Genomic DNA, 26,406 nt, shown 5'->3' with positions numbered 1-26,406 from the left:
ACAATAACTATTACAGACATTGCTCATTGGCAATGGAACACTTAGGGACCTCCTGAAGCGAATCTTATCCATTTTTTTCTCTCATTGACTCTTTCATTTTTCTTCCTTTGCCTTTACTTTTAGAACAACAGTCAACAAAATGGGTATTTTGGTTTTCAAAAAATTGCAAGAAGTGAAAAGTTTATAAATTTGGCAGCTGAATGAGAGGAGCAACAGCAACTTGCATTTTTATAGAGCCTTTAACATGGTAAAATATCCCAAGTTGCTTCACAGAATTGTTAGCGAACAATATCTCTTAAGGAGATATTAAGACTGGTGATCTATCCTAATAAAGATATATTCCATTGAGGAAGCGATTCTATTTGAAGGATGAACCATTCATCACTAACTAAGGAGATATTAGGGCAGGTGATCTATCCTAATAAAGATATATTCCAAAAGCAATAGACAGAAGAGTGCCTATGGATGTTATTTATACAGACTGCCAGAAGACATTTGATAAAGTCACACAAGGGTTGATTAGCTGAAGTTGTAGTCCATGAAAGATAAGGCAACATATTGACCTGGTTAAAAAATTGACTGACCTGTACGAGACAGAGGGCAGCAATATGGGCAGATGATCTAATTTGTAGGATGTGACTAGCTGTGTCCAATAATGGTCTGTGTTGGGGCCTTAGCTATTCACCTATTATTTTAACATATCCAAATTTGCTGCTGACATAAGATAGGTGACATTGTAACTAGTAGATGGGAACATAAAATTCCAAAGAGGTATTGATAGATTAAGTGAATGGGCAAGAGGATGGCATATGGATTTCAATGTACAGAAATGCTACATCGTCCATTTAGACAAAAAATGAACAGAACAGGGTATTTTCTAAATGGTGAAAAGCTAAAAACATTGAAGGCTCATACAGGCTTGAGGGTCCAGATACACAGTATATTAAAATATCATGAACAGGTATAGAAAATAATCATGAAAACAAACTGAATGCTGGTCTTTATATGTAGAGAACTAGAACATGAGGAGGTAGAATCACACCAGCAGTACTCAGAGCAGTTCTAGGCACTATATCTCAAGAATGCTATATTGGCCATAGAAGGAGTGCTGCATAGTATTACCAGAATGACACCCGGACTCCGAGGCTTGAATTACGAGGAGGGATTACGAAAAGTAAAGTTATATTCCCTGGAATTTAGATAATAAAGGGAAGGTTTGATCCAGCTTTTAATCCAATATGCAGAACATATGGGATAGATTTGGGGAAAACTATTTCTATTAGTTGGACAAGCTGGGATTACGAACCAAAGTCTAAAAAATTAGAGCCAGACCATTCAGGAGTGAAATTAGGAAACACTTCTGCATGCAAAGGGTGGTAGAAGTTTAAAATTCTCTTCCACAAATGGCAGTTGGTGCTAAATTAATTGTATACCTTAAATCTGAGACTGATAGGATTGAAAGGTATTAAGGGACAAAAATGGATACATGGAGTTAGGCTGCAGACCAGCCAAGATCTCACTGAATGGCAGAACAAGCTTCAGGGCTAAACGACATCCTCCTGTTTCTAGGTTCTGAATAAAGCTCTGTATTTAATCATCTGTTATGAAATAAACAGATTGATTATCATTTAATGGTTCCTTTGACCAAATGAGGATGAAAGTGGATATGGCAGAGAGTCAAAGCAGAAAGCATTGTATCATTTTTTTTATATTCGTTCACAGGATGTGGGCATTGCTGGCTAGGTCAGCATTTTTACTGCCCATCCCTAATTGCCCTTGAAAAGGTGGTGCTGAGTCATCTTCTTGGACTGCTGCAGTCCATGTGGCATAAGTACATCCACAGTGCTGTTAAGGAGGGAATTCCAGGATTTTGACCAAGCGACAGTGAAGGAACAGCAATATGATTCCAAGTCAGAACCTGCAGGTGGTGCTGTTCCCATGTATTTGCTGCCCTTGTCCTTCCAGTAGTAGAGGTCGTAAGTTTGGAAGGTGCTGTCAAAGGAGCCTTGGTGAGTTGCTGCAGTGCATTATTCCTGCCCATTATATCACAGACTTGATATTCAACTCTACTCAAATTACTGGAACTTAATATGGGGTAGAGCACATAATGGGTGTCTAATGTATCTGTTTTGCATCCCTGACGTGTCCAATTTCATCCTTTATGCATTAAATGGTGAACTTCAAATACTTCGATGTTAGAAACGTTTCACTGATCTGGGACATATTTTAAGACACACATTTTCCAAAATACGCATTAATGGACAAAGTTTTTCTGTGAATTTGTTCCCAGAGAAAGTGTAGAGGTGACACTTTGTGCTCGCATTGTAAAATGAAACTGCCCCAGACTCGTAACTGAGGTAAACACCAATCCTCCTAGGGATGTTACTGGGAGGAAGATCGGATGGGAGGGAGGAGTTTACCACCAAATGGTTTCCCTGCCATCCAATAAGCCAGAAATGTTTCTCAGGTTTCAGCTCAATCTGTCCCTTCCTGTCAACTGAATCTGCAGCTACTCCCACACTCCACTCGCCATTCCCAGTCACCTCCACCTCCCAGTAATGTCTTCCTGATTTGAATCCCTCTGATCCCAGCACACAGGGAATGTTAGAAAATCTCTCCTTGATGTCAGGGAGATTGCTACTTGTTCCAGTCCATCTTACACTCTTCTGATCATCAGACAACTTAAGTTCCAGATGGGCAGTATCTTTATCCAAGGTCAGAGAGGCTGGGAAAGGAAACAGCAGAATTAGAGGGATTCACTCAAGGTTAAAAACAGGTTAATTCAGGGTTTAGACATTAATAAATCCATTAAACCCATCAAGAGCCACATGATTCCCGTTTTGAACCAAGATTTCCATTTAATTCAGTTTTCTCTGAACGACTGGAAATTTTCGCTCTCAAACCACAGGGATTGAACATTTTCAGTGCTTTCACTGAGTCTGGTGTTTCCAGCAGATTTCCAACTGTTGAAAGCATAAAGGAGATTGTACCAAAATAGAGAAATGAATATCCGAAAACTGCAAAACACTGTTCCACAGAATGGGTCACACTCCACCAAGTCACAGGGGGAAGGCTGGTTAGGTCACTGCAGCCAGATTCAAAGGGGGAAGGGCAGTTAAAATCACAGCCCACCCTGAGTGACAGGGGGAAGGGCAATTAAAATCACAGTCCACTCAGAGTCACAGAGGGAAGAGCAGTTGATGCATCACAGGAGGATGAGTGTTGAAGAGTCACTCTACACAGTGCCACAGGAGGAAGGGTAGTCAAAGTGTTACTCCATGCAGTGTCACGGTGATGAGTAGTTGCAAGCGTCTTTTTTTTCTACTCTTATTTTAAATTGGTGACATTTCATGGGATAAAAATAAAATACAGCAAGGAGAGATTGGCAACTCAATATACAATTAATTACAATATTCATGTTTCAAAAAGCAGGTTGTAGGAAAGATGCCATGAAAGTGGAATAGAAGTCCCAAAGTAACTCTTTCAAGTATAAACCCATTTCTATTTGTTTCAGGTGAAGTTACATTGTTTCATAGTTTTGCCTTTGTGAGATTTGAACTCTTGATACTCTTTTTTTTTGAGTAAACCTGTTTCCATCTGTTTCAGATGAAGTTACATTGTTTCATAGTTTGCCATTGTGAGATTTGAACTCTTGATACTCTTTTTTGAGTAAACCTCTTTCCATCTGTTTCAGATGAAGTTACATTGTTTCATAGTTTGCCATTGTGAGATTTGAACTCTTGATCTTGGGGTTACAAACCCAGTACCATAACCACTTGGCTATTTAGGCTAAGCGAAGTCCCAATGTAGCTGAGCTGTCTATCAATTGTGGTTAAATGTATGCAGCTGCAGGGCATTGATTGGGTTCTTGCTTCAGCACATGAGAAAAAGTATTAAGGAAACTAATGGAGCTAAAGACCAATAAGTCACCTGCACCTGATGGGTTGCATATAGGATATTAAATGAAATAGCTGCGGAGATAGTGGATGCAGTGGTAGTAATCTTCCAAGAATCCATAGGTTCTGGAAAAGTCCCAAAGGATTGGAAAACTGCCAATGTAACATCCTTATTCAAAAAGGGGAGGGAGACAAAAACAGGTAACTATAGGCCAGTTAGCTTAACATCTGTCATCAGGAAAATGTTTGAGTCCAATAGCAGAGCATTTAGAAATACATAATATAATCAAGCAGAGTCAGCACAGCTTCATGAAGGGGAAATCATGCCTGACAAATTTATTGGAATTCTTTGAGGAGGTAACAAGCAAGATAGGTAAAGGGGAACCAGTAGATGCAATATATTTGGATTTCCAAAAGGCATTCGAAAAGGTACCACAGATAAGGCTACTTAATAAGATAAGAGCCCATGGTGTTGGGACTTGTATATTAACATGGATAGAGGACTGGCTAACTAATAGAAGACAGAGAGTTAGGATACGGGTGACATTTTCAGGATGGCAACCTGTAACTAGTGGAGTGTCACAGGGATCAGTGCTGGGGCCACAATTATTTACAATATATATTAATGACTTAGATGAGGGAAATGAATGCAGTATCAGCAAGTTTGAGGATGACACAAAAATAGGTGGGAAGGCAAGTGATGAGGATGACACAAAGAGTCTACAGAGGTATTTAGACAGGTTAAGTGAGTGGGCAAAAACATCGTAGATGGTATATAATGTGGGAAAATGTGAGGTTATACACTTTGGCAGGAAGAATAGAGGAGCTGAATATTACTTAAATGGAGAAAGACTGAAGAAACCTGCAGCACAGCGAGATTTGGGGGTCCTCGTGCATGAATCATACAAGTTCAGCAGGTAATAGGTAAGACAAATGGGATGTTGGTCTTTATTTCAAAGGAAATGGAGTACAAAAATAGGGAAGTCTTGCTAAAACTATACAAGGCACTAGTTAGACCACACCTAGAATACTGTGAACAGTTTTGGTCCCCTTATCTAAGGAAAGACATACTGGCATCAGAAGCAGTCCAGAGAAGGTTCACTAGGTTGGTCCCAGGGATGCAGGGATTTTCTTATGAGGAGAGGTTGAGTAGGTTGGGCCTGTACTCATTGGAGTTTAGAGGAATGACAGGCGACCTTATTGAAACATAGAAGACTCTTAGGGGGCTTGACAAGGTAGGTGCCGAGAGGTTGTTTCCCCTTGTAGGAGAATCTAGGACCAGAGGACATAATCTCAAAGTAAGGGGACGCCCATTTAAAACAGAGGTGAGGAGGAATTTCTTCTCTCAGAGGGTAGTCAATCTGTGGAATTCTTTACCGCAGGATGCTGGGTCGTTCAGTATATTCAAGGCCGAGATAGACAGATTTTAAAACAGTAAGGGAATCAAGGGTTATGGGGAAAAGGCAGGAAAGTGGAGTTGAGGATTATCAGATCAGCCATAATCACATGAAATAGCAAAGTAGACTCGATGAGCCAAATGGGCTACTTCTGCTCCTATGTCTTATCGTCTTAAAGAGACACTTACTGACACAGGAATGGGGGTTGGTTAGGAGGTATATACTTGTAATGTTGCATTCTGAAAAATCTAAACTGAGTAAAGGCTGGCTCTGGTTTCATCCTTCACCGACTAGCTATTAGGAGTTTTTAGAACAATTAGTCAAACAGTCAACGTGTGTTTGTTTAGGTGGCGTTCGATCGACACAGGGTAGAGGTGGGGAGCAGGTGAATGTTCAGAAGGCTAGTGACATGAAATTAGAAATTAAACAAAATTACATTTGTAGTCCTCACTAATCTGCATTGGCTTCCGGTTAGCAATGCCTGAAAATTTAAAATTCTTATCCTGGTGTTCAAATCCCACCATAGCCTCCCTATCTCTCAAAAACTACGCCAGCCCTACACACTCTAATATTTCTGCATCCTTCCAATTCTGGCCTCTTGAGCATGCCTTCAACTGCCTCAGCCCTGTGGAATTCTCTCCCTAAACCTCTCCATGTCTCTCTCCCCCTTTATGATGCTGCATATAATCTACCTATCCTGATATCTCTGTGTGGTTTGATGTCAATTTTTCTCTTATAATGTTCCTGTGAAGTGACTTCAGATGTTTTACTATGTTAACCGCACTCTCTGAGTACAAGTTGCTGTTGTTTTATGTTGCAGGTTTATACTTACGATAATTGATTTCCTGATTATCATGCCCTGCAAATATAAAAACAACATTTTTGATACATTGTATTTCTCAGTGACCGTCAAATAAAATCAATCAATTGTACTGATGCAAACTAAGAATGCAGAATATTTTCCTTTCCCTAGCCTGCATTGTCATGACTGCACGGAAATCTCTGTGTGAGGCTGGAGGAGGTTTAGCAAAATAAGGAGGCCATGGTGGGTTTTGAACACTAGCAGACTATGAGATATTCTGTCCACTTCTTTCAAGGCAGGGTCACTTATGGGCACATATTCCTCACCATCCAATCTTCCTGGTTTCTTTTGTCCATAACTTCCATTCACTGGGACGTTGTACCTAGGGGTAGGGGTACCCCAAAGATACACTGGGCAACTGCACGGTAAGTGCCCGGAAACTTCTAACTTCCATTAGGCAATTGCCTTGCAATGGGAACCATATGAAAATCCAATATAAATAGCAGACTTCAGATGGTTACAACTGACTCACAGTAATACTTACACAGAAAATGTCGTAAAAATTAAAACCACTTCTAACTCCTGGGTAACTATAGTACTGACGCCCCCCCACCCCAACCCTAACTACCCCCACCCCCTTGACTCCCCTCCCTGTCCAAACACCCCATATTGACCACCAGACACCCCCCTAATTCCCCCACCACTGACCTCACCAACCCCATCCTACCCACTTACCTTCTCCCTGACTTCTCAAAGTGGCTGAAAACTACAAAGCTACCTGCATAATGGCAGCTAGCACTGTAAAAAAAGACAGGGGCATGTCTTCCTTACCGGTGACTCTGCTGCACTCGACTGAGAGGATTCCTGACCAGCTGCACTGCACCTTTCTTACCCAGCCCGCGTTGGAAGCTTAGCTGAGAAAGTTAATGCTGCATTTCAGGGTGACTAACTAGGAGCAGAGTGGCAATCCAACCGTGATTGTCACTTCAGGGAAGATATGGCTATTGAGTTCTGAAAAACCAATGATCCCAGGTGCAAGAACAGGCAAAGCTGTCCTTCTGTGTCCTCCAAAAGTCAAATACAATCATTTTTTGTGTCATCTGCAAATTTTGATAATTATCCAATGGTCCCAACTTTGACTCTGGACCTCATCCAAAATTAAATCTATTAGCCACTCCTATTCATGTTGCCACATTCACTTTTACTATCATGCACCTTAACTTGATCAACAAGTCTCCAGTGCAGCTCTATGTACATGCCATTCTTGCCTCAAATCCCCTTAGGGCAGGATGTCCTGGTCTCGCCCGCCACGGGAATGGTCAAGGGTAGGACAGAAAATTTGATGGACCAGCAAAAGGTCTTGGATGGGAATTTCCAGTCCCATGGTGGTGGGGGTGGACACCAGAAAATCCCTCTACTAAATTCTTCAGACCTAATTTACCGTTTACAAGTTCATGTAAGCAAACTTTGATTATCCCGAATCTCTTGTGGTATTAATTTTATTCTGTCTTATGAACTCAATAAGCTTACTTGCTACTGAAGTTAGGCTGCTAGTCTGTAATTACCTGGTTTATTTCTTTTAATCATTTTTAACTGAGCATTTCGCTCTCCTCCCAACAACCCTCCCACACCCCAATTCCAATTCTCCAGCAAATCTTCCATAACCATGAATATTTGAAAGACTGTCGTCAGAGCTGCTTCTTTTTCCAGACGTCTGTTAGCATTCACAGATGCACACCATCAGGATATAATGCTTTTTCCCCACTTTAATTCTCAGTTTTTTCCAGACTTGTGAAAACAGATTAAATAAAGCATTTGATCTTCAAAATTTAAGTAATGAAAACAGCTTTCTGATTCTGTTACCATAAATCAGAGCTCTGAAACGATTAGATGATGTCCTACCTTCTAAAATGCAAAACAGCTGTAGTTCTGAAAGCCAAGAACACAAAAATGTGTTAGTGTGAGAGATTCTGCAGCTACCCTCACAGAGTGTAAAGAAATACTGGGTACACATTCAGCATTCAGTACACTTCTCATCATATATATATATATATATATATATATATATATATAGAATAAATCTTAAAGATATTCTACTGAAACTCTGAACAAATACATTATTTTAAAATTCTACCCCTCGAGTTTAAAAATCTTGATTGAAGAAAGAATTTGCATTATATAGCGCCTTTCACAACCTCAGGTTGTCCAAATTTCTTTACAACCAGTGAATTATTTTTGAAAATGGCAACCATTTATTGCACAATAAAATCCCACAACAGAAATGCAGTCATCTGTTTTTTTTCAGTGATGCTGGTTGTGGAATAAATGGAAGTCAAAAATCTGGGGAGAACTCCCCTGCTCTTCTTTGAATAATGGATGGGGGTCTTTTGCATCCACCTGAGAGGCAGACATGCACTTGGTTTAATGTTTCATGCCAACAATGCCATCTCCAACTGTGCGGTACTCTTTCAGTACTGTATGAAGCTAGCCTTGTATCTGAAGTGGGAAGTGAACTCATGACTTTCTGTAGAGTTTATATATTTCACCTCCACCTAATGTTCCAGTGATGGTGATGATGATGTTGCTGTATCTCAGTACATCTCTCATTATCTGTAATTCAGGATGTCACTATGGTATATTCAGATCAATTTCGGGAGTATTAATATAATAGGCTGCATATTGGTGATATTGAACCTTTGAATCTAGGTTAATGAGAAATGAACCGGGCATCATAGTCAGACAATATTACAATATCTTACACATATTTGAGTCACCAGCCTGTAGATTAACTCTGTGTTCCATTTGCTACTGTATAGCACTGTTAGTTACTGCTACTTAGGAAGCAATGTAACAAACCAGCTCATTCTCCTCAGATTCTGACAATGTAAAACATTCTTATTACTTAGTAGCAAAACATGTTTTGACCGAACTTCTGTCCATCCCTTCTAACCTCCTGCTTCATAGTCTACTGTCTGTACCCTTATATACATCCATTCAGAAGCACCTTGAGATGTTTAGTTTACATGAAAAGTGCTATATCAACATAGACTGTTGTAATGAGAATGGCCTTTAAAGCACTAGTTGATTATAACATTCCCAAGAAAGGGAATAATAACAGAAAATGATGGAAAAAATTCTGCATCTGTGCAAAAACAGAGATAATGTTTCCAGTCGATTTCCTTTCATTAGAACCTAAGTAAGGAGACGAGTGGAGAGAAAAACTAGTCAGTGGTTCTTTTGATCACTAAAACCCATAGGAATGCAAGTGCAAATGTGAGATGAGGACAGGAGTGAGATTGGTTATGAAAGGTTTCCAGTTGAACAGTCAACTGATAATGAGTGAGCCCTCACAGCATTTTAAGAATGGAAATGAGACAAAATTGTAATAAAAAAGCATCCTTTTCAACCTGACTGAACAGCAGTTAAAAATTGAACCTTACATAAATCAAAGATCGATCACTGTTGTTTTCTGGAGTTACCCCAACAGGTAGTTCAATTCTCTGCAAGTTTATTGGTTAGCATTGAACATTTTCATCACCTTTCAAGTCCTATGACATAGTGTTTAATCTTTGTTATATTCATGGATCCAAAAAGATCCAAAACTCTGCTGCCCAGGCCTTAACTTGTACCAAGTCCTGTTCACCTATCACCTCCTGCGCTTACTGACCTACTTTGTCCCCAGGTCAAGCAACATATTGATTTTAAAATTCTAATCCACCTTTTTAAATCTCTCCATGGTCTTCCCCTTCCTTTCTCTGTAATCTTCTCCAGCCCCACAACTCCCCAAGGTATCTGTGTGCCTTTAGTTCTGGCCTCTTGCGCATTCTCAATTTTAAATGTTCCTCCATTGATGGCTGCGCCTCCAAGCTCCAGAATACCCTTCCTATATCTAACCACCTTTCTGCCTTCCTTTAAAACTCTCTTTAAAATGTATCTTTTTTTGTTCATATCTCCTGTTGTGGTTTGGTGTCCAGTTTGTTTCATGACACTCTTATGACATGCATTGGGACATTTTACAACACTAAAGGCGCTACATAAATGCATGTTGTTACTGTTGATTATTTCTCCAAGATCAGCAGTTGGTCTTCTTTGACAATGAGATAGGAAAGTGCGTCAGATGCAAGAGGACTGAAATTGAACACAGTTGGGGGAGAAAAACAGATAGAACTGTATTTCTCACATTATAAAATGTGCCTAACACTGAGTTATATTGACGTCAATGGAAATGAATGTCAGGAGCATTTAATGGTGGACTGATGAGGCACGACCAGTTTCGCAACTGTGTCTGTGCCCACATCAAATATCAGTCCCAAGGTTGTTGCTTACGTAGCATTTTAGTCTTTTAACTAGAATAATGTTGAACTGTCACTTATGCTCCTACCTTTAATCTTCCTACGTTTTCTTCTGTGGAGTATTATTTCGAGAACAACAATGGCAACCACAAGGCCAACAAACACCCAGAAAATTACCAGCCACACATTAACCTTAGGGAAGAATGCTTCTGTAAAACAAAGCAAAATCAGAATCAATGTTTGATGAGAAATATGAACCGTGGGGCCCCAGATTTGATTGGGATGATCAGACCTATTTCTAACTCCTGACTCAAGGCTTGCTAATGCCATCAGAAATCCAGAGGTTAGGGCATTTATATAAACTGTGGCAGTATCAGCTGAACTTAGTCTCAAGGTTTATGGAAATAAAGTTTAATAAACAGCACAGATCAAAGGGTAGGGTGTGGGGAGGTAGAATCACATAATCCCTGAATACATTGTGTGCCAGCTAATGTCGAGAATTAAACAATACAGGTGGAAGTTAGAAGTTTGCCAGTTGACAGCACTCAAACTTAAGAGCACCATATATTGATACAGGTACATCAAGCATTGGCACGTACAATTACAATGGGGAAACAGAAGAAAGACCACAATGAAGTTGCACAGAAGAGAAAGAATTTGTGCTTTCCATGGCTGCTGAACTTGGAGCACAAAGAAGGCCATGGGGTTGCATTTAAGCAGAAGACGCCAGGTTGCATTTCTCATCTCTGCTGAGTGAGCAGGTTACAGCCAGGGGAACAGTAGGGTTAGCAATACAATGGCCCACTGTAGAAAAAACGTTAGTCAACCTTTCCAGTGTAGGTCGCTAGCCTGTGACCTCTGCTGGATTATGTGCATGTGTGTGAATGTGAGAAGATGACAGAATTGTGCTCAGCTGTGGTATCTCAAAAGTTGATGATCAGCCCACATACGAGGCAGAATTTTGCCCTTGTAGGACGGGCACGGCGGGTGGTCCTGGGAGTGACCCAGAAACCACTGCTGCCCACGATTGAGCCCCGACCGTGATTTCACACTGGCTCACCAATTAATGACCAGCCAGCGTGAGATACGCGCTGCTGGGGTGGGGGTGGGAGGAGCGCGAGCACTGAAATTTGCACATGTGCACACAGTAAAAGCTGCCTGAGGCACAGAGCTGCCTCAGGGAGCTGAAGATTTTTATCAATAAAAATAAAGATTTTTAGAATAACAAAAACATGTCCCCTCATGTGACTCTGTCGGGGCTCAATTGTGGGCAATCATGGACTCTGTCACATGAGCAGGGGCATGTTAAATGAGTGTAAAATTTAAAACAAAAATCACTGGTCAAAACCTCATCCCACCCGTAGATGAGGTTTCGCCAAAAATGCAAAGGCCGCTTGGCCTTTTCGCCTGACCGCCAACAGAACAGTTGGATGGGCAATGAAAAATTCCAATTAGTTGATTAAGGGCCTTAATAGGCCACTTAATTGTCGGTGGGTGCGTTGCTGACTCCTGCGCTCAACCGCTGACTGAAATATCGCCCGAGTGCACAATGACATCGGGATGCTCGCCCGACATCATCACATGTCATTTTACACTCGAGCATTTCAGACACATGCCCACACGCCGAGCAAAATATTCTGGCCATGGTATCATGGCACAGGAAGACTGATATCCAGTGACTTAGTATCTCAGGATAGGTGAGAACATATTTGGCAGTGGGTTTGGTTGTAAAACAATGAAAGGTTGCTACATACCTGGTATCTGGAGATGGGCCTCTTCCTCTTTGTTCAACAAACTGTTTTGCATTAGACAGGAGAATCTGTTCAGAGAATCACTTGTTACATCAATTTGAGTCAAAACAGTAAAAAGGCCACTGGCATCTTTCTGATGTGTTGTTACAGGTTGTGCTGTCACAAGTTGTCCATTTCCATCCAACCACTGTATATCTGGCTCAGGATACCATCCATCCGATTTACACTCAAGACGAACTCTTTGACTAATGATTCCCTCCAAGTGAATCCAAGGCTGTTGTCCAAAACCTGCAGCTAGAAGTTAATTATCAATGCAATGTAAAGTTTACGTGATCAATGAAAATTATTTTCCTAATGTTCATTGTGACAATGCAACATAATTGTAAACCATTAAATCATATCAAAATGACAAACTGAGTTCTTTTAACTAAAGATTAGAACTCAGTACATAGCACCCCTTGTTTTACTGACATATCTACTTTTTCACTAAAGATGACAAAAAGATGTAATTAAAATCCAAGAACCGTTTTTTTTTAAATGTTAGTGCCCCACAGTTGTGCAAATAATGATGCAATCTATACAATTGTTCTGGGAGTCTTGCTCAAAATATTTCAATTAAGTTGAAGAACAGTTATTTCAACCTCCACAACATGATCATTTCTGTCCCTACCTTTTTCCTTTCATATATGAAACTCTTATTCCCAATTCTCTCACCTTTAGACTTGATTTCGCTTGATACTCTCCTCATTGGCTTCGTAAGTCTGCATCTACTCCAACTGGCTTAAAGCTCTGTTACCTATAACCCATCCTGCATTTTGTCACACTTGTCAAACACTTGCTCACTGTCACTGGCTCCCCATCCTACATGAATTCAAGTTAGAATCCTTTCATTGCTTTCAAATACACCCAAGGCCTTTCCTACCTACTTCTGAAGCATCTTCCAATTCTTCAGCACCCTACAGTCTCCTCTGCATCTTTCCAAACACTGGTAAAGTCCAGAGCCCTATTCTCTACAATTTACTCCCTCTACCCCACTGGCTTCTTTTCTCTTATTCTAGGATTTTAAACAAGCTTTTGGTCACCTCTGTTAATCTCTCTCTTGATACCCTGGCATCTAGTTACTTACATAGTCATGTGTACTTTAGTTCAGTTGGTAGAACTCTTGCCTCTCAGACAGAACATTGTGAGCTGAAGTCCCACTGCAGTGAGGACAGAATCAAACTGGTCGAAGGTGCAATCTTTTGGATAAGATCTTAAAAGGCCCTGCTCCCTAAGATATCAAAAAGATTCCAAGGTACTATCTCAGTGTAGGAGATTTATCCTTAGTGCCCTGGCCAACATTTATCACTCAGCCAACATAACAAAAACAAATGAGATGTTTACGGGAGTTTGCTTTGTACAAGTTGACAGCCTTACATTACAATAGTTCTAAAGTTCTTTCGTGAATCGTGTGGTTGTGAAAGGTGCTATATAAATTCAAGTTCTTTTCCTGTTCATTTTTCTCTCTCAGACACTTTAGAATTTGGCATTTTCACTGTTTTGGAATGAGAAAATACCACATTATATCAAGTTGCATTGTTTTGATGTTCTGCAGTTACCTTTCTGCAAGCATTTTCCTGTCCCCTCAAGTAAACAGGTAGAAATCCAGAATTATATCTAATTACATGCCTACATTTTTCAGAAGCACATTCTACACAGAATTTTGCAACTTTTATCCAAATCTATCCTTCAAACTACCTACTTATCTCTTATAAGATATTAACCAACATAGAAATATCCACCTTCATTTCCTGTTTTTGTGTCCATCATCTTGTGGGGAAAACAACAAGTTACACTAGCCAGTTTCTACTAATTTAGTTCTGAATCTCTCTAAGTTTCACAGTAGTCCATTTTATCAGTCCAATTTATCAGGTGCCTCTTCATATATCACCGTGCCCCCTCTACATAGATGATATAACAAACCAGGAACTGGAGAACAGATCCACAAACTCCTCTGAAGGCAACCCTGTTACAAGTTTTGAATCTGTCATAAGTATCCTTTTGGATACAACAGTGCTAGTTACTCCGAGACAGTCCAAGTCTCTTTGTTTAGGCACATCCCCCTGCTGCCCACATTTTACGACAACATAACCCAGGGTCACAACAATAAGATGCTTTCTGACTGGAACTAGATATTTTGTGTCTTCTGCATGTGTGCTTCTCCAATCCTTCCAAAGATGGTCACAGACGTTAGTGAGAAAAGACCAATAATAAATCATTGAGGCGCTTTCACTTACAGGCTGCAAGCGCCTGTACCGAGTAACAGTTTTTTTTTCATTCAGGGGATGTGGGCTTTGCTGGCTGAGCCAGCATTTATTACCAATTGCCCTTAAGGTGGTGGTGGTGAGCTGCTTTCTTGAACCGCTGCAGTCCATGTGATGTAGATATATCCAGGGTGCTGTTAGGAAAGGAGTTCCAGGATTTTGACCTAGTGACAGTGAAGGAACGGCGATATATTTTCAAGTCAGGATGGTGAGTGACTTGGAGGGGAACTTCCAGGTGGTGATGTTCCCATCTATTTGCTGCCTTGAACTTCTAGATGGTAGTGGTCGTGGGTTTGGAAGGTGCTATCTATGAAACCTTGGTGAATTCCTGCAGTGCATCTTTTAGATGGCATACACTGCTACTACTGTCTGTCAGGGGTGGAGGGAGTGAATGTTTGTGGATGCTGTGCCAATCAAGTGGGTTGCTTTGTCCTGGATGGTGTCAAACTTCTTGAGTATTGCGGGAGCTGCACTCATCCAAGCAAGTGGATGTTCCATCAAACTTCTGACATGTGCCTTGCAGATGGTGGATAGACTCTGAGAAGTCAGGAGGTGGGTTTCTCATCACGGTATTTCTAGCCTCTGACCTGCTCTTGTAGCCACAGTATTTATATGGCTAGTCCAATTCAGTTTCTAGTCAATGGTAATCCCCAGGATGTTAATGGTGGGGGATTCAGTGATGGTAATGCCATTGCAAGTCAAGGGATGATGGTTAGATTCTCCCTTGTTGGAGACAGTCATTGCCTGGCACTTGTGTGGTGCAAATGTTACTTATTGTCCAGGCTTTGCTGCATTTGGACATAGGCTATTTCAGTATCTGAGGAGTCACAAATGGTGCTGAACATTGTGCAACCATCAGCGAACATCCCCACTTCTGACCTCCAACAACCACAACCATCTTCCTTTGTGCTACATATGACTCCAAGCAGTGGAGGGTTTTCCCCAATTCCCACTGACTCCAGTTTTCTGAAGGCTGATGCCATACTCGGCCTTGATGTCTAGGGCAGTCACTTTCATCTCACCTTGGGAGTTCAACTCTTTTGTCCATGTTTGAACCAAGGCTGTAACAAGGTCAGGAGCTGAGTGGCCCTGGCATAACCCAAACTTGGCATCAGTGAGTAGGTTATTGCTAAGCAAGTGCCACTTGATAGCACTGTTGATGACCCCTTCCATTACTTTATTGATGATCAGAGTAGACTGATGGGGTTGTAATTGACCAGGTTGGATTTGTCCTGCTTTGTGTGTACAGGACATAACTGGGCAAATTTCCACATGGCCAGTGTTGTAGCTAGACTGGAACAGCTTGGTAGGGGCACAGCAAGTTGTAATCTAATCTTATCTTGATTCAATTAACTGTTTCTGAATATCTCTGAATTTGAAATAAGCAAACAAGTTTCCCTATTTTTGGCTAGGCTGGCCTTGTTTGAGCTGGTTGACAGATTACCCAAAATGTCTGTCCTTTTTTCCCCAGCACATGAGAGGCTGTCCCTCTGACCATTTTTTAATTCTACTTGGTGATTCACCTGATAAAACCCACTAAATCTTTTTGCTCCTTGGAGTACATGTTTACAATATAGGGGTCCTACTATTCTCAGAATAAAAAGAGGTCATTCTGGTCTAATAACTTGGGTGAACCAACCACCACTCATTGTTTTCATTTGAAACAGATAGTAAGCTAGTGAAAATTCTCAAACTGGCTCAACTTTGATGTACATGGTGTCTACCTGGAGCCTGCAACCTTTTTTTAAAAACTTGTGCAAACGCAGAGTTCCAAAATAAACACAAACATAATTCATTCCTAAATCATTTTTCTGTGAAGAAAAGATTAAAAAATACTGAAAAGCGTCAAACTACTGGGACAAGTGAACAACACCAGCACATCTTTAGCTAAGTCTTCATGGTTTTTTTCAGTTTTCCATGGGCTCTGAAGTTATGACTTCTTATTTAATGATTTTTCAAAATTGCCATTTTCTATCTGGACTAACCTCCAACTTTGAGATTTATCACTGCTTCCTCATAGTGTGTTTTGGAGTCAATAAAACATGTGTAACTCCCTTCATCTGATGCTCTTATCTTCTTCAGTTTGAGGGAAGCATTTCCATGGGGAAATTCATCTTTAAAAAGTTCTGTCCTCCCTTGGTAAGCTTTGTCCTGTGCATTAGGTTGATCCTGTCTTCTGTTGTATAAATGTACTGGTGAAGTATAGTCTGACTTAAACCATCGAACCTCCAGACTCTCCAGGGGTGAACCTGGTACCATTTGGCATTGTAATACAACATCTTCACCTACAGCCACTGTGATGGGATGTTTTGCTCCAATGACTTCAAACTTCTCTGGTAAAATATAATGTTTTAAATGTCAGCAGTCGCACCACAGAAATATTACAGTTGCAACATCTTAAAAAATATTTAGCAAAACATAACTTAAGATCCATTTTAATGTTTATTATTTTCAAACGTCATTGTTCTCAGAAACAAGTTCACATTAATGGAAAAGAAAAGAAACATTATGGACTTTATACCTGTTACTTATGTAACATAAATACTGTGACTTAAAAATTACACCAGGCTTGCCACTGATCTTCTGTTATTGCTCTGACAGGAAATGGGTGGAACCTCGAGAGAAACAGGGTAAATGGCTCTTCCTGCTATTGCACTGGGAATTCAAATAGATTCCTCCCAAGGTCTCAGTGGAAGACTGGATGAACCTGTGGAATTTCAGAGCCAGTATATTTTTATAAAAAGCAGGAGTGGCAAAGGGACATTTAGACCATTCATCTGAGGCTTGAGCTAAGAGTGGAAGCGTTCAGTGGTAGCAATGATAGCGGTAATCCATCTTGCAGATGAGACAGTAAGCCTCTCTGGTTGATGTAAAAGATCCCACGGCCACTATTCCAAAGAAGAGCAGGGAGTTCTCACCCGCTATTTGGCAAATTGTTATTCCTTAACCACAACTGTCTGGTCATTATCATTGTTTGTGGGAGCTTGCTGTGCATGCAAAATAGCTGCTGCAGTTAAATGCTTTGGGACATCCCGAGATCATGAAAGGTGCTGTACATAAATGGAAATCAATCTCTTTTTCCCAGTTACCATTTTTTTGTTTGACATAGGAACATAAGAAATAGGAGCAGCAGTAAACCATGTCACCTCCTGAGCCTGCTTCCCCATTCAATGCAATCATGGCTGATCTTCTGCCTCAACCCCATTTTCAGGGAACCAAAGCATAGGGAAAGATCAAAAATTGATTTACCTCAGCCTTGAATGCATTCAACAATAGAACATCCACAGCCCTCTGGCATATAGAATTCCAAAGATTCACAATCTTAAGTGAAGAAATTTTGCCTCATCTCAATCAAAATGATCAGTCCCTTATCTTGAGGTTGTGCAGCCGTGTTCTAGATTCCCCAGCTAAAGAAAGCAACTGCTCAGTGTCTACCTGTCAAATCCCTTCACAATCTTGTTTAATGTTGTTATTTCAATGAGATTACTTCTCTTCTGCTAAACTGCACTATATGCTCAATTTGTGCAGCCTCTCATCATGGTAGAGCCCTCTGATCCCAATAACCAATCTAGTGAACCTTTCCTAGACCATCCCAAAGGCAAGAATATCCTTCCTATATCTTTTGACAAAAAGAGAAAGCGTGCACAAGCGCGCGCGCGACAGAAAAAGAGAGAGGGAGAGGGCATTAACAACTGAATCTCTCTTTTAACTTTAAAAATCTTATTTCTCAGAAGAAAAGATTCAAATTGAAGCCAGGTGGTTTCCAAAAGGATGAAAATCGTGCAAACTGTCCTGGGTTTGAGGCATCAAAGCTTAATGGTGTGACTTAATGGCACAATCTCATCCATTCAATGTCAAATTTCTTCACAGTAGCTGAACAAGATGTTGAAAGAGACCAAGGAATCTTGGTTAACTTAATGCTTATTGGGTCCAGTCAACACAGAACAGCAACTGAAAAAGCCAGGTACTTTAAAACATTTGAGTCAAAATAATAGAGCAGAAGTCAGGACCAAGATCACTTTTGAGAACGGTGTTCTATTCTGGTCACTGAGGCACACAGAGACATTCAAGTGCTGGGGAGAAAGAACCACAAAGCTGATCCTTCTTGATGCAAAAGGCAACAGTTACAAGGAAAGACTGAAAGAACTTGTGCTTTGTCACCTAGATTGAGACATCTGAAAGATGATCTTAGGGAGATATTTAATAAGGTGGTTCAGGCAATGGGCAAGGTAAATACAGGGCACTGCTTTAATTTAAATTGCCAAATTGAGACATGGGGATAACAGGATTAAATAAAAATCTAAGGCTGTTTGGAAATTCTTCACACAGATTAATGTTTGGAATAGATTCTTGGGAAGGGTAAGAGGCAAAAACCCTGGATGCTGAGTTGGGAAGGACTTCCTAGATGGATGAATAAAGATGGATCAAATGATTTTCCTCAGCTGTAATTGTCTTGTGATCTTGTGACTGGGGAAGGGATTTCCAGACAGAAAACTGAGTCTGCTGAGCTACTTTGCCATTATTTCAAGGACAGCATTGAACCAGGTGAGTTTTTACAACAATCAAGGAGTTTCATGGTCACCATTACTGAGACCAGCTTTTTATTCCTGATTATTTAATTGAACGTAAATTCCACAGCTGCCATGCTGGGATTTGAACTCATGTCTCTGGTTCATTAGCCCTGGGTTCTAGGTTATTAATCAAGTGACATAACCACTATGTTACTGTACCCAAAAGTGGATGGGTTTCTTGGGGTCAAATGACACTTCCCTTGTTTCCTAAAACTCATCCGTTCTTATGTGGTTACTGATAAATACAGCCAAGCAAAAAGTAAGGCATCAGTAAAATTTAGAGTAAAAACTCACTTTCTTACCTGATATTGCAGTTTGAAGAATAGAGTGTAGGAGCAAAACACCGAAGCACCTTTTTTCCATGTTTGTTAATATTTGATTACCTAAAAGAAAACCCTTGTTAACCTTTCTGAAGACAGCATTATTTTTTTTAAAAATCAGTGGCCCTGAAATTAAGCTAGGATGCTAATGTACGACTGATTAGTGCAATTTCTGAAATTCTGCTCTCCTTTATCAGCAGAGGTGCTTGTTCATACCCGGCCTCGCTTCTTGTAAGTCTTCCTTACACACAATCTCTCAATACCCACCTCATCTACAATTGTCTCAGTAATATAATATGGCTGCCACAGTGAGAGGGAAGCTGAGAACGAGCAGGGAAGACATTTTTTTCAATGTTCAACACTAAGATCATCTCTGCGTTAGCTTAGCATTTTATCCTGTGACCATAGAGACCAGGAAGGTCCCAAGTTTGATCCTTGGCCTGTTGAGTGTTGCTGAATCTCAGGCAGGATTATGGGCACAGCACCACAATTGACCTCACTAGCCCTGCATTAATGAAGGAATGTTTTATCCCTGATCAATATCGTTCTGCTGTGCTTTTGTGGAGTCTAGGATGAGATCACAGTCAGGGTTGATCTGATGTTCACACAAATACACACTTTCTGTTCAGGACTACATGTCAAAATAATGTCCATTTTGGCGAGATACTGCAGGGTGTCTAGCATGGGGTCAAGCAGGGTGTTTAACTAGATTACAACAAGACAAGGGAGAAAACGGATGGCAAAAAAACAAGGAAAATTACAGAGAGAGGAAAACAGAACCATGCATTAAAATTCTTACCTGCTTGAAATCCCTCCTTGGCCTTCCTCCCTATCTCTAAGGGCGGGATTTTACAGCTCTGTTGCAGCGAGGGCGGGGCAGTAAAATGTGGTGAGCTGTTCAAAAGTCCATTGATTTCAGCAGGACCATAATAACCTGCCAGAATAAAATTCCACCCTGCAACTTCCTTCAGTCCCATAACCCTCTCAGATATCTGCACTCATCTCATCCTGATCTTTAGTGCATCCCCAATTTTAATTGCTCCACTATTGGTGGTTGTGTCTTCAGCTGCCTAGGCCCCAAGTTCTCAAATATCCTTTCTACACCTTTCCATCTCATTTTCCTCCTTTAAGATTTCTTAAGACCTACCTCTTTGACAAAGCTTTTGGTCATCTAAATGAATATCTCATGTGACTTGGTTTCATACTTTGCTTTACGATGCTCCTGTGAAGAGCTTTGATCTTTCGTTATGTTAAAGACGCAATATAAACATAAGTTGTTGTTGTTGTTTGAAAATGGTACTTTTACTGTAAAACACGGTTCAGCATTTTTTGGAGAAAAAGTTGATGGCGATGTTGCCAGCCGCATAGTTCACTGATTGGTCAGCAACTTTGTAGTCCCAGCAGCGGTCAGTGCTGGGGCTGCACATAATCCCTAAATTCTAATATGTCAGGAGCACAGCACCAGGTAGATGAGGGGATCTCGAGGCCCCGGCCGGTGGGAGTCAGATTGGAAAGGCCAGTGGGCTTAGGGAGCATAGAGAGCACCCAGAGGAGTCATACCTTGGGAGTTTGGCAGGGGGCGGTCAGTGATTGTGGGTGTTGGTAGTGGTTGGGCAGGGGACTGGTTAAGAAAGGAGGTCTGTGAAGGAGGCACCCTGCCTTTCCTACTTGAACCCTAAGCAGGGTATGAAAGGTTTCCCCCATCCCTGATCTCCTCAGAATTGCAGCTGGGCAGGAAATGGCCCTTAAGTAGCCATTAATTAGTCACTTAAAAGCCTCAGTTGAGGCAAGGCCTCACCCACCCCTCCCCCATAAAATAGCCGATGGATCAGGTGTGGGTGGGTAAGTGGTGGGAAGGCCAACAAGGGGATTTTACATGCCCCTCTGCCTGCAAACCCACCAGCAGAGGAGAGGAACTGTAAAATTCTAATTATGTTATTGTTAACAGAAATATTGACTATTGGCACTGAAACAAGTTATAATGGCCATGGAGCAATAGAGGAATAGGATTTCTCAGCAAGCAAGTTCTGTCTAGTTGTAGCCCTACTGACGATGGAATACTACAGCCTTCTCTTCCTCTTGCTTCTGGCCTCAGAAACACTAAAGCAAGGAGGTGAACCTGAGGAGAACAATCAACATTCCACTTCATGCTTCACAACATCACAGGACTGTGCTGTACAATCACAACATTATGGTTCATAAGGCTAGCTGGTTTTCAGATCGCAACTTCCTATATAAGAGCTTAACAAACGGCAAAGTACACTTTACAACAACAAGGATATGGATAAAGATGGTTTCTGGACCTCTTCCGCACCTCAATCTTGTTCATCCATTGTAATCTGTTGCCCTTTCTCCCCAATCTCCTCTCTTCCACCATTTTATGTTCCATTAGCTATAATTGTAGGTGCATTTTAGCCCTCATTACAAATTAATGTTCATTTAAACTGATACTGTCCACCCTCCAGCCAAATCTACTTTCCGCTTTCCTTAGTGAGCGCTGGATCTTTCTCTCAAATTCAGCTTCCAAATTCCTGGATTTTTCTGGATATCAAGGCTAGTCTTCTTTGGATCACACTAAGACTCAGCTGCCTTGTCACTGTGTACGTTTTAAAGGAAATATGATCAGAGTGTAGCCCTTCCCCCACTTCTGCTGTTTTCTGCTGAGCCGCTGTTGCTCCAGTTGAGTTCCTGGTCAGCAATTCACTCTCCTGGGCTGAAATACATTTCTCTGCCATCAATGGACCTAATGGTGAGCTCCTACTTCACCAGTGCTTTTTTTTTCTCTGCTCCACAGCCTTCTGGACTTAACATTAAGTTCAACAACTTCAGACCATGAACTTTCTCTTCCATCCTCACCCCTTTTCCTCCCCTTTTTCCAAAATTCATTTTTATTTTTCATTTATTTTCATTTTTATTCATTATTTATTTCCTTTATTCATCCCATCTTTTTAATCCCATTTCCAATCCTCCCCCCGCCCCGCCCCGCCCTCCGCCGCGGCCATCTGTCACTTGTTCATGCTGTTCTTTTCAGAGTGCTTATCCTTGTTCTGCTATAATCACATTCTGCTTTCTTACCATTGCTACTATCAGCACCTCCTTTAGCCCTAACCACTACCATTCACATTCCCTTCATCCTTTTGCTCATGACATCTTTGTCGATCTTTCCTTTACCCCCACCTATCACTAGCCTTCTATCCAGCTTCACCCGCTCCATCCTCCTTAAACAGTATAAATTTCATCCCATTTTTACTTGTCTTTAGCTCTGAAGGAGAGTCATAGGGACTCGAAACGTTAACTGTTTCTCTCTCCACAGATGCTGTTAGACCTGCTGCGTTTTTCCAGCATTTTCTGTTTTTGTTTGATTTCCAACATCCACAGTATTTTGCTTTTATCCTCCAGTACTTTACCTTTTAAATAGCTTCTGGAATTCACTCGCTGGCCACACCCATCTCTGAACTTGGGAAACAGCGTGTCCAGTCGATGCTCCATGCTGACTCCACCCTATCTACATCAACTTCATCCCACCACGAGACCTCTGACCTTAACTCTGGACTCCCTCCATTGTCTCCTCTTGCCCATTTACTTCCAGGCTATCTGTATCCTAATAACTGCTAATTAACCAGGCCTATTTAACTTGAGTTTTCCTTGTATCCATATGTGCATGTTTTGGCTGCCGCTCTGGAAATGATCCCATCATTTTTTTACTTATTTTCTCTTTACTCCTTGTAGAGCCTCATCTCTTATCATCATGCTCCCTTCTCATTTCTCCCCTCATCCTTCCCACTTAAGGGTCTGATTTTAAAATTCTGAACTTTGTTTTCAATTTCCTCCATGGCCTGGCCCCTCCTTATCTCTGAAACATCCTCCAGCCCTACAATCCTCCGAGATATTTATGGTCCTCCAAATGTGGTCTTTTGAACTTCTTCAATTGATTAAAATTAGAGTGATTAAACTCCACATTTGGCAGCCGTGCTTTCAGCTAGCTGTGTCCTAAGCTCTGGCATTCCCTCTTTAATCTTCCCTGTTCCTCGTTCCTACTTTTCAGAGCACTTCTTAGACCATGCTTTCAATCAACTGCACTAATATCTGATATGACTCAATGTCAAATTTTACATAAGAACATACGAATTAGAGGCAGGAGTAGGCCACTCAGCCCCTCGAGCCTGCTCTGCCATTCAATAACATAATGGCTGATCTGAATGTAAGCTCAACACCCATTCCTGGCCACCCCTGATAACCTTTCATCCCCTTGTTAATCAAGAATCTATCTAGCTCTGCCTTAAAAATATTCAAGACTCTGCTTGCACTGCCTTTTGAGAAAGAGAGTTCCAAAGACACTCATCCCTCAGAGAAAAAAATTTCTCCTCATCTGTCTTAAATGAGCAACCCTTTATTTTTAAACAGTGACCCCGAGTCTAGATTCACCCACAAGAGGAAACATCCTCTCCACATCCACCCTGTCAAGACCCCTCAGGATCTTAAAGGTTTCAATTAAGTCACCTCTTACTCTTCTAAATCTAACTTGTCCAGCCTTTCCTCATAAGACAACCCACCCATTCTGGGTATTAGTCTAATAAACCTTCTCTGAACTGCTTCTAATGCATATACATCTTTCTTTAAAGGAGAAGATCAGTACAGTACACAATATTCCGGATGAGACATTTTACTACATTAAAAGTGCTATGTAAAGCACCTTTTGTTGTTAAATTTGTTGTTAAATTTTATCTTGACAAATATAAACCTTTGCTCCTGGTGTATGATAGGGAGTAGAAGCAAGATCATCCATTAAATGCTATCACTGAGAGTTAAAATTACCTCCAACATATCCAGTCACCATGGAGCGCCACAAAGAAGAGCAAATTGAATCCATGGGCTGTATTTTATGTGCCTGTGCTGGGAGTGTTTTCAACAGGGAGCAAGTAAAATAGAGCAGGTGCCCAACCTACCCAACCACCTTCTCACCCACCCAGAGGTCACCCCAATACTACTGGCGGGTGGACAGGAGCTGAAGTCAGCAGCTCACCACCATATTCAAATAGATAATCAAGGGTCAATCAGGCTTGATACCAAGCCAGTTGGCCCTGATAATATGCTGCCCACACCATAAAATGCTTGGATGAGGTTGGGCAGCCCAATTTTTAAAATAAACTCTTCAAAAGTGGGAAAGAAGGGGAGGGTTTGCTTGGCTTGCTGCATTGTTCCAGTGAAGCTCAACACAAACTGGAGGAACAGCACCTCATCTTCCGACTAGGCACCTTACAGCCTTCCTGACTGAATATTGAGTTCAACAATTTTAGATCATGAACTCTCTCCTCCATCCCCACCCTCCTTCCGATTTTCCCCCCTCCTATTTGTTTTTTCCAATAATTTATATAGATTTTTCTTTTCCCACCTATTTCCATTATTTTTAAATGTATTTCCACCCATTGTTTTATCTCTACCTTTTAGCCTTTTTCGATTCCTTCACTCCACCCCCACCCACACCCCCACTATGGCTATCTGTACCTTGCTCGTCCTTTCTACCCTTAATTAGCACATTCCTTTAAATAATATCACCACCTTCAACAACTCTTTGTCCTTTTGTCTGTGACATCTTTTGGTTATCTCCACCTATCACTGGCCCTCTATCCAGCTCTTCTTGTCCCACCACCCCCACCCCCACCCCCAACCCCCCACCTTTAAACCAGCTTATACTTCACCCCTTTTCTATTTTTCCTTAGTTCTGTTGAAGAGTCATACAGACTCGAAACGTTAACTGTGCTCCTCTCTGCAGATGCTGCCAGACCTGCTGAGTTTTTCCAGGTATTTTTGTTTTGGATTTCCAGCATCCGCAGTTTTTTGCTTTTACCCTGGAGTTACTTGTTCCCACTGCAGTCCTGGTCGCGCCCACTAACTGCCGGGGCAGTTGGAGCTGCCGGCTGGTAGCTCCAGAAGGTGGGACCGCCTCCCCTGTGAGGGGCGGAAGGCCCACAGGCTGCCTATTTAGCCTGCAGCGCTTTACTACTGCAGACTATGTCAGCTCCATACCAACTTTGCTTCTGCAGTAGGGTAAGGCTTCTGCCACACCCAACCCCACCCCACCCCAACCAAGAATATTCAGCCCTTTATCTATAGAAAGTAAAACAGTAGCGTACAATGGACAAAATGGGGATTTAAAAAACCAGAGGAAGCATTTTCAAACTTCTCCCTTGTTTCAGTTTCAGTTTGGCCAAAGCAGATCCTCAACTATCTTAAACATGGACTGCGGAGGTTCAAAATGGTAGCTCACCACCTCCTTCTCAAGAGCAATTAGGGATGGGCAATAAGTGCTGGCCCAGCCAGCGACGCACATATCCCGTGACTGAATAAGATAAAGTTCCCCACCCACAGAAGCCGATAGGGTGGGATACGGCAGCGGGTTTAAACACTCACTGATTATCCAGAACCTCCTGATGGGAACTTGAGCCGGCTTATCCTCGGACAGTTTGTCATCTGTGCGCAGAAGCACTTTAATAAACAAGATCAGAGCCGCTCTCTTGAACGTGGAGCTCACAAACACAGGAGCAGAAATAGCGGACGATCGAGGAAGAAAACGAAAGTAATTTTAAAATGTCTCCAGGTACGATAAATGGGCGGGACTGAGAGAGTGAAACTGTGCAAATAATTGGTGGTACACAAATCATTAATTACAGGGTTTATAAAATTAACAAACTAAAAATTATAAAATTAACCGAGATACCGTTTTTTTGCGTAAATCCAGAATCCGTGTAAAGCAACGGCACCATGTTCAGTCCATGCATTTAGACTTGCATTCACATATCCATAAGATATCCGAAATAGCTTTACAGACACTGAAGCGCTTTTGAAGTGTTGTAGGAATTTTTCACATGGTGCAGTTGCTTTTCACAGATTCTGGACTTAGGCATAAAACGGTGTCTGTTAATTTCATAATTGTTAATTTGTTAAATGTTATAAACCCTGTAATTAATTACGTGAACCATCAAACCTTTGCAGTTTCACCCTCTCAGTCCCGCCCATTTATTGCATCCATTTTGCGGAAATATTTTAAATATAATAGCCCAATTTAAATCATGG

At 41.3% G+C, this 26,406-nt stretch overlaps 1 protein-coding gene across 3 annotated transcripts; it reads right to left on the bottom strand.

Annotated features, from left to right (window-relative positions):
* Nucleotides 1–919: 919 nt before the first annotated feature.
* On the bottom strand, nucleotides 920–25,969 carry LOC121291055 (butyrophilin subfamily 1 member A1-like). 3 transcript variants are annotated; one of them, XM_041212079.1, is made up of 8 exons: nucleotides 25,744–25,969; nucleotides 19,315–19,395; nucleotides 16,427–16,774; nucleotides 12,142–12,432; nucleotides 10,477–10,596; nucleotides 7,998–8,024; nucleotides 6,126–6,152; nucleotides 920–2,725 (listed from the first exon to the last, which is right to left on the bottom strand). In XM_041212079.1, the coding sequence occupies exons 2-8, from the start codon at nucleotides 19,373–19,375 to the stop codon at nucleotides 2,196–2,198; spliced, it is 1,404 nt and encodes a 467-aa protein (XP_041068013.1). In that variant the 5' UTR covers nucleotides 19,376–19,395; nucleotides 25,744–25,969; the 3' UTR covers nucleotides 920–2,195. The 3 variants fall into 3 exon arrangements, with proteins under 3 accessions (XP_041068013.1, XP_041068010.1, XP_041068012.1); XM_041212076.1 differs by lacking the exon at nucleotides 25,744–25,969 and adding an exon at nucleotides 20,132–22,184; XM_041212078.1 differs by lacking the exons at nucleotides 10,477–10,596; nucleotides 25,744–25,969 and adding an exon at nucleotides 20,132–22,183.
* Between the last annotated feature and the right edge of the window lie 437 nt (nucleotides 25,970–26,406).

This window comes from Carcharodon carcharias, chromosome 19 (assembly GCF_017639515.1).
Source record: "Carcharodon carcharias isolate sCarCar2 chromosome 19, sCarCar2.pri, whole genome shotgun sequence".
Lineage (NCBI taxonomy): Eukaryota > Metazoa > Chordata > Chondrichthyes > Lamniformes > Lamnidae > Carcharodon > Carcharodon carcharias.
The sequence above is the reverse complement of the archived record's forward strand: the minus strand, read 5'-3'. Positions and strand labels throughout refer to the sequence as shown.

Bases quoted from the DNA above. Each gene is read 5' to 3' on its own strand.
- LOC121291055 (XM_041212076.1), bottom strand. From the start codon at position 20,309: ATGGGACTGAAGGAAGTTGCAGGGTGGAATTTTATTCTGGCAGGTTAT. The intron at 16,775-19,314 runs GTAAGAAAGTGA...ATATTTTACCAG, and splicing joins TCTTCAAACTGCAATATCAG to AGAAGTTTGAAGTCATTGGA. The intron at 12,433-16,426 runs GTTAGTCCAGAT...ATTAACTTCTAG, and splicing joins GATAAATCTCAAAGTTGGAG to CTGCAGGTTTTGGACAACAG.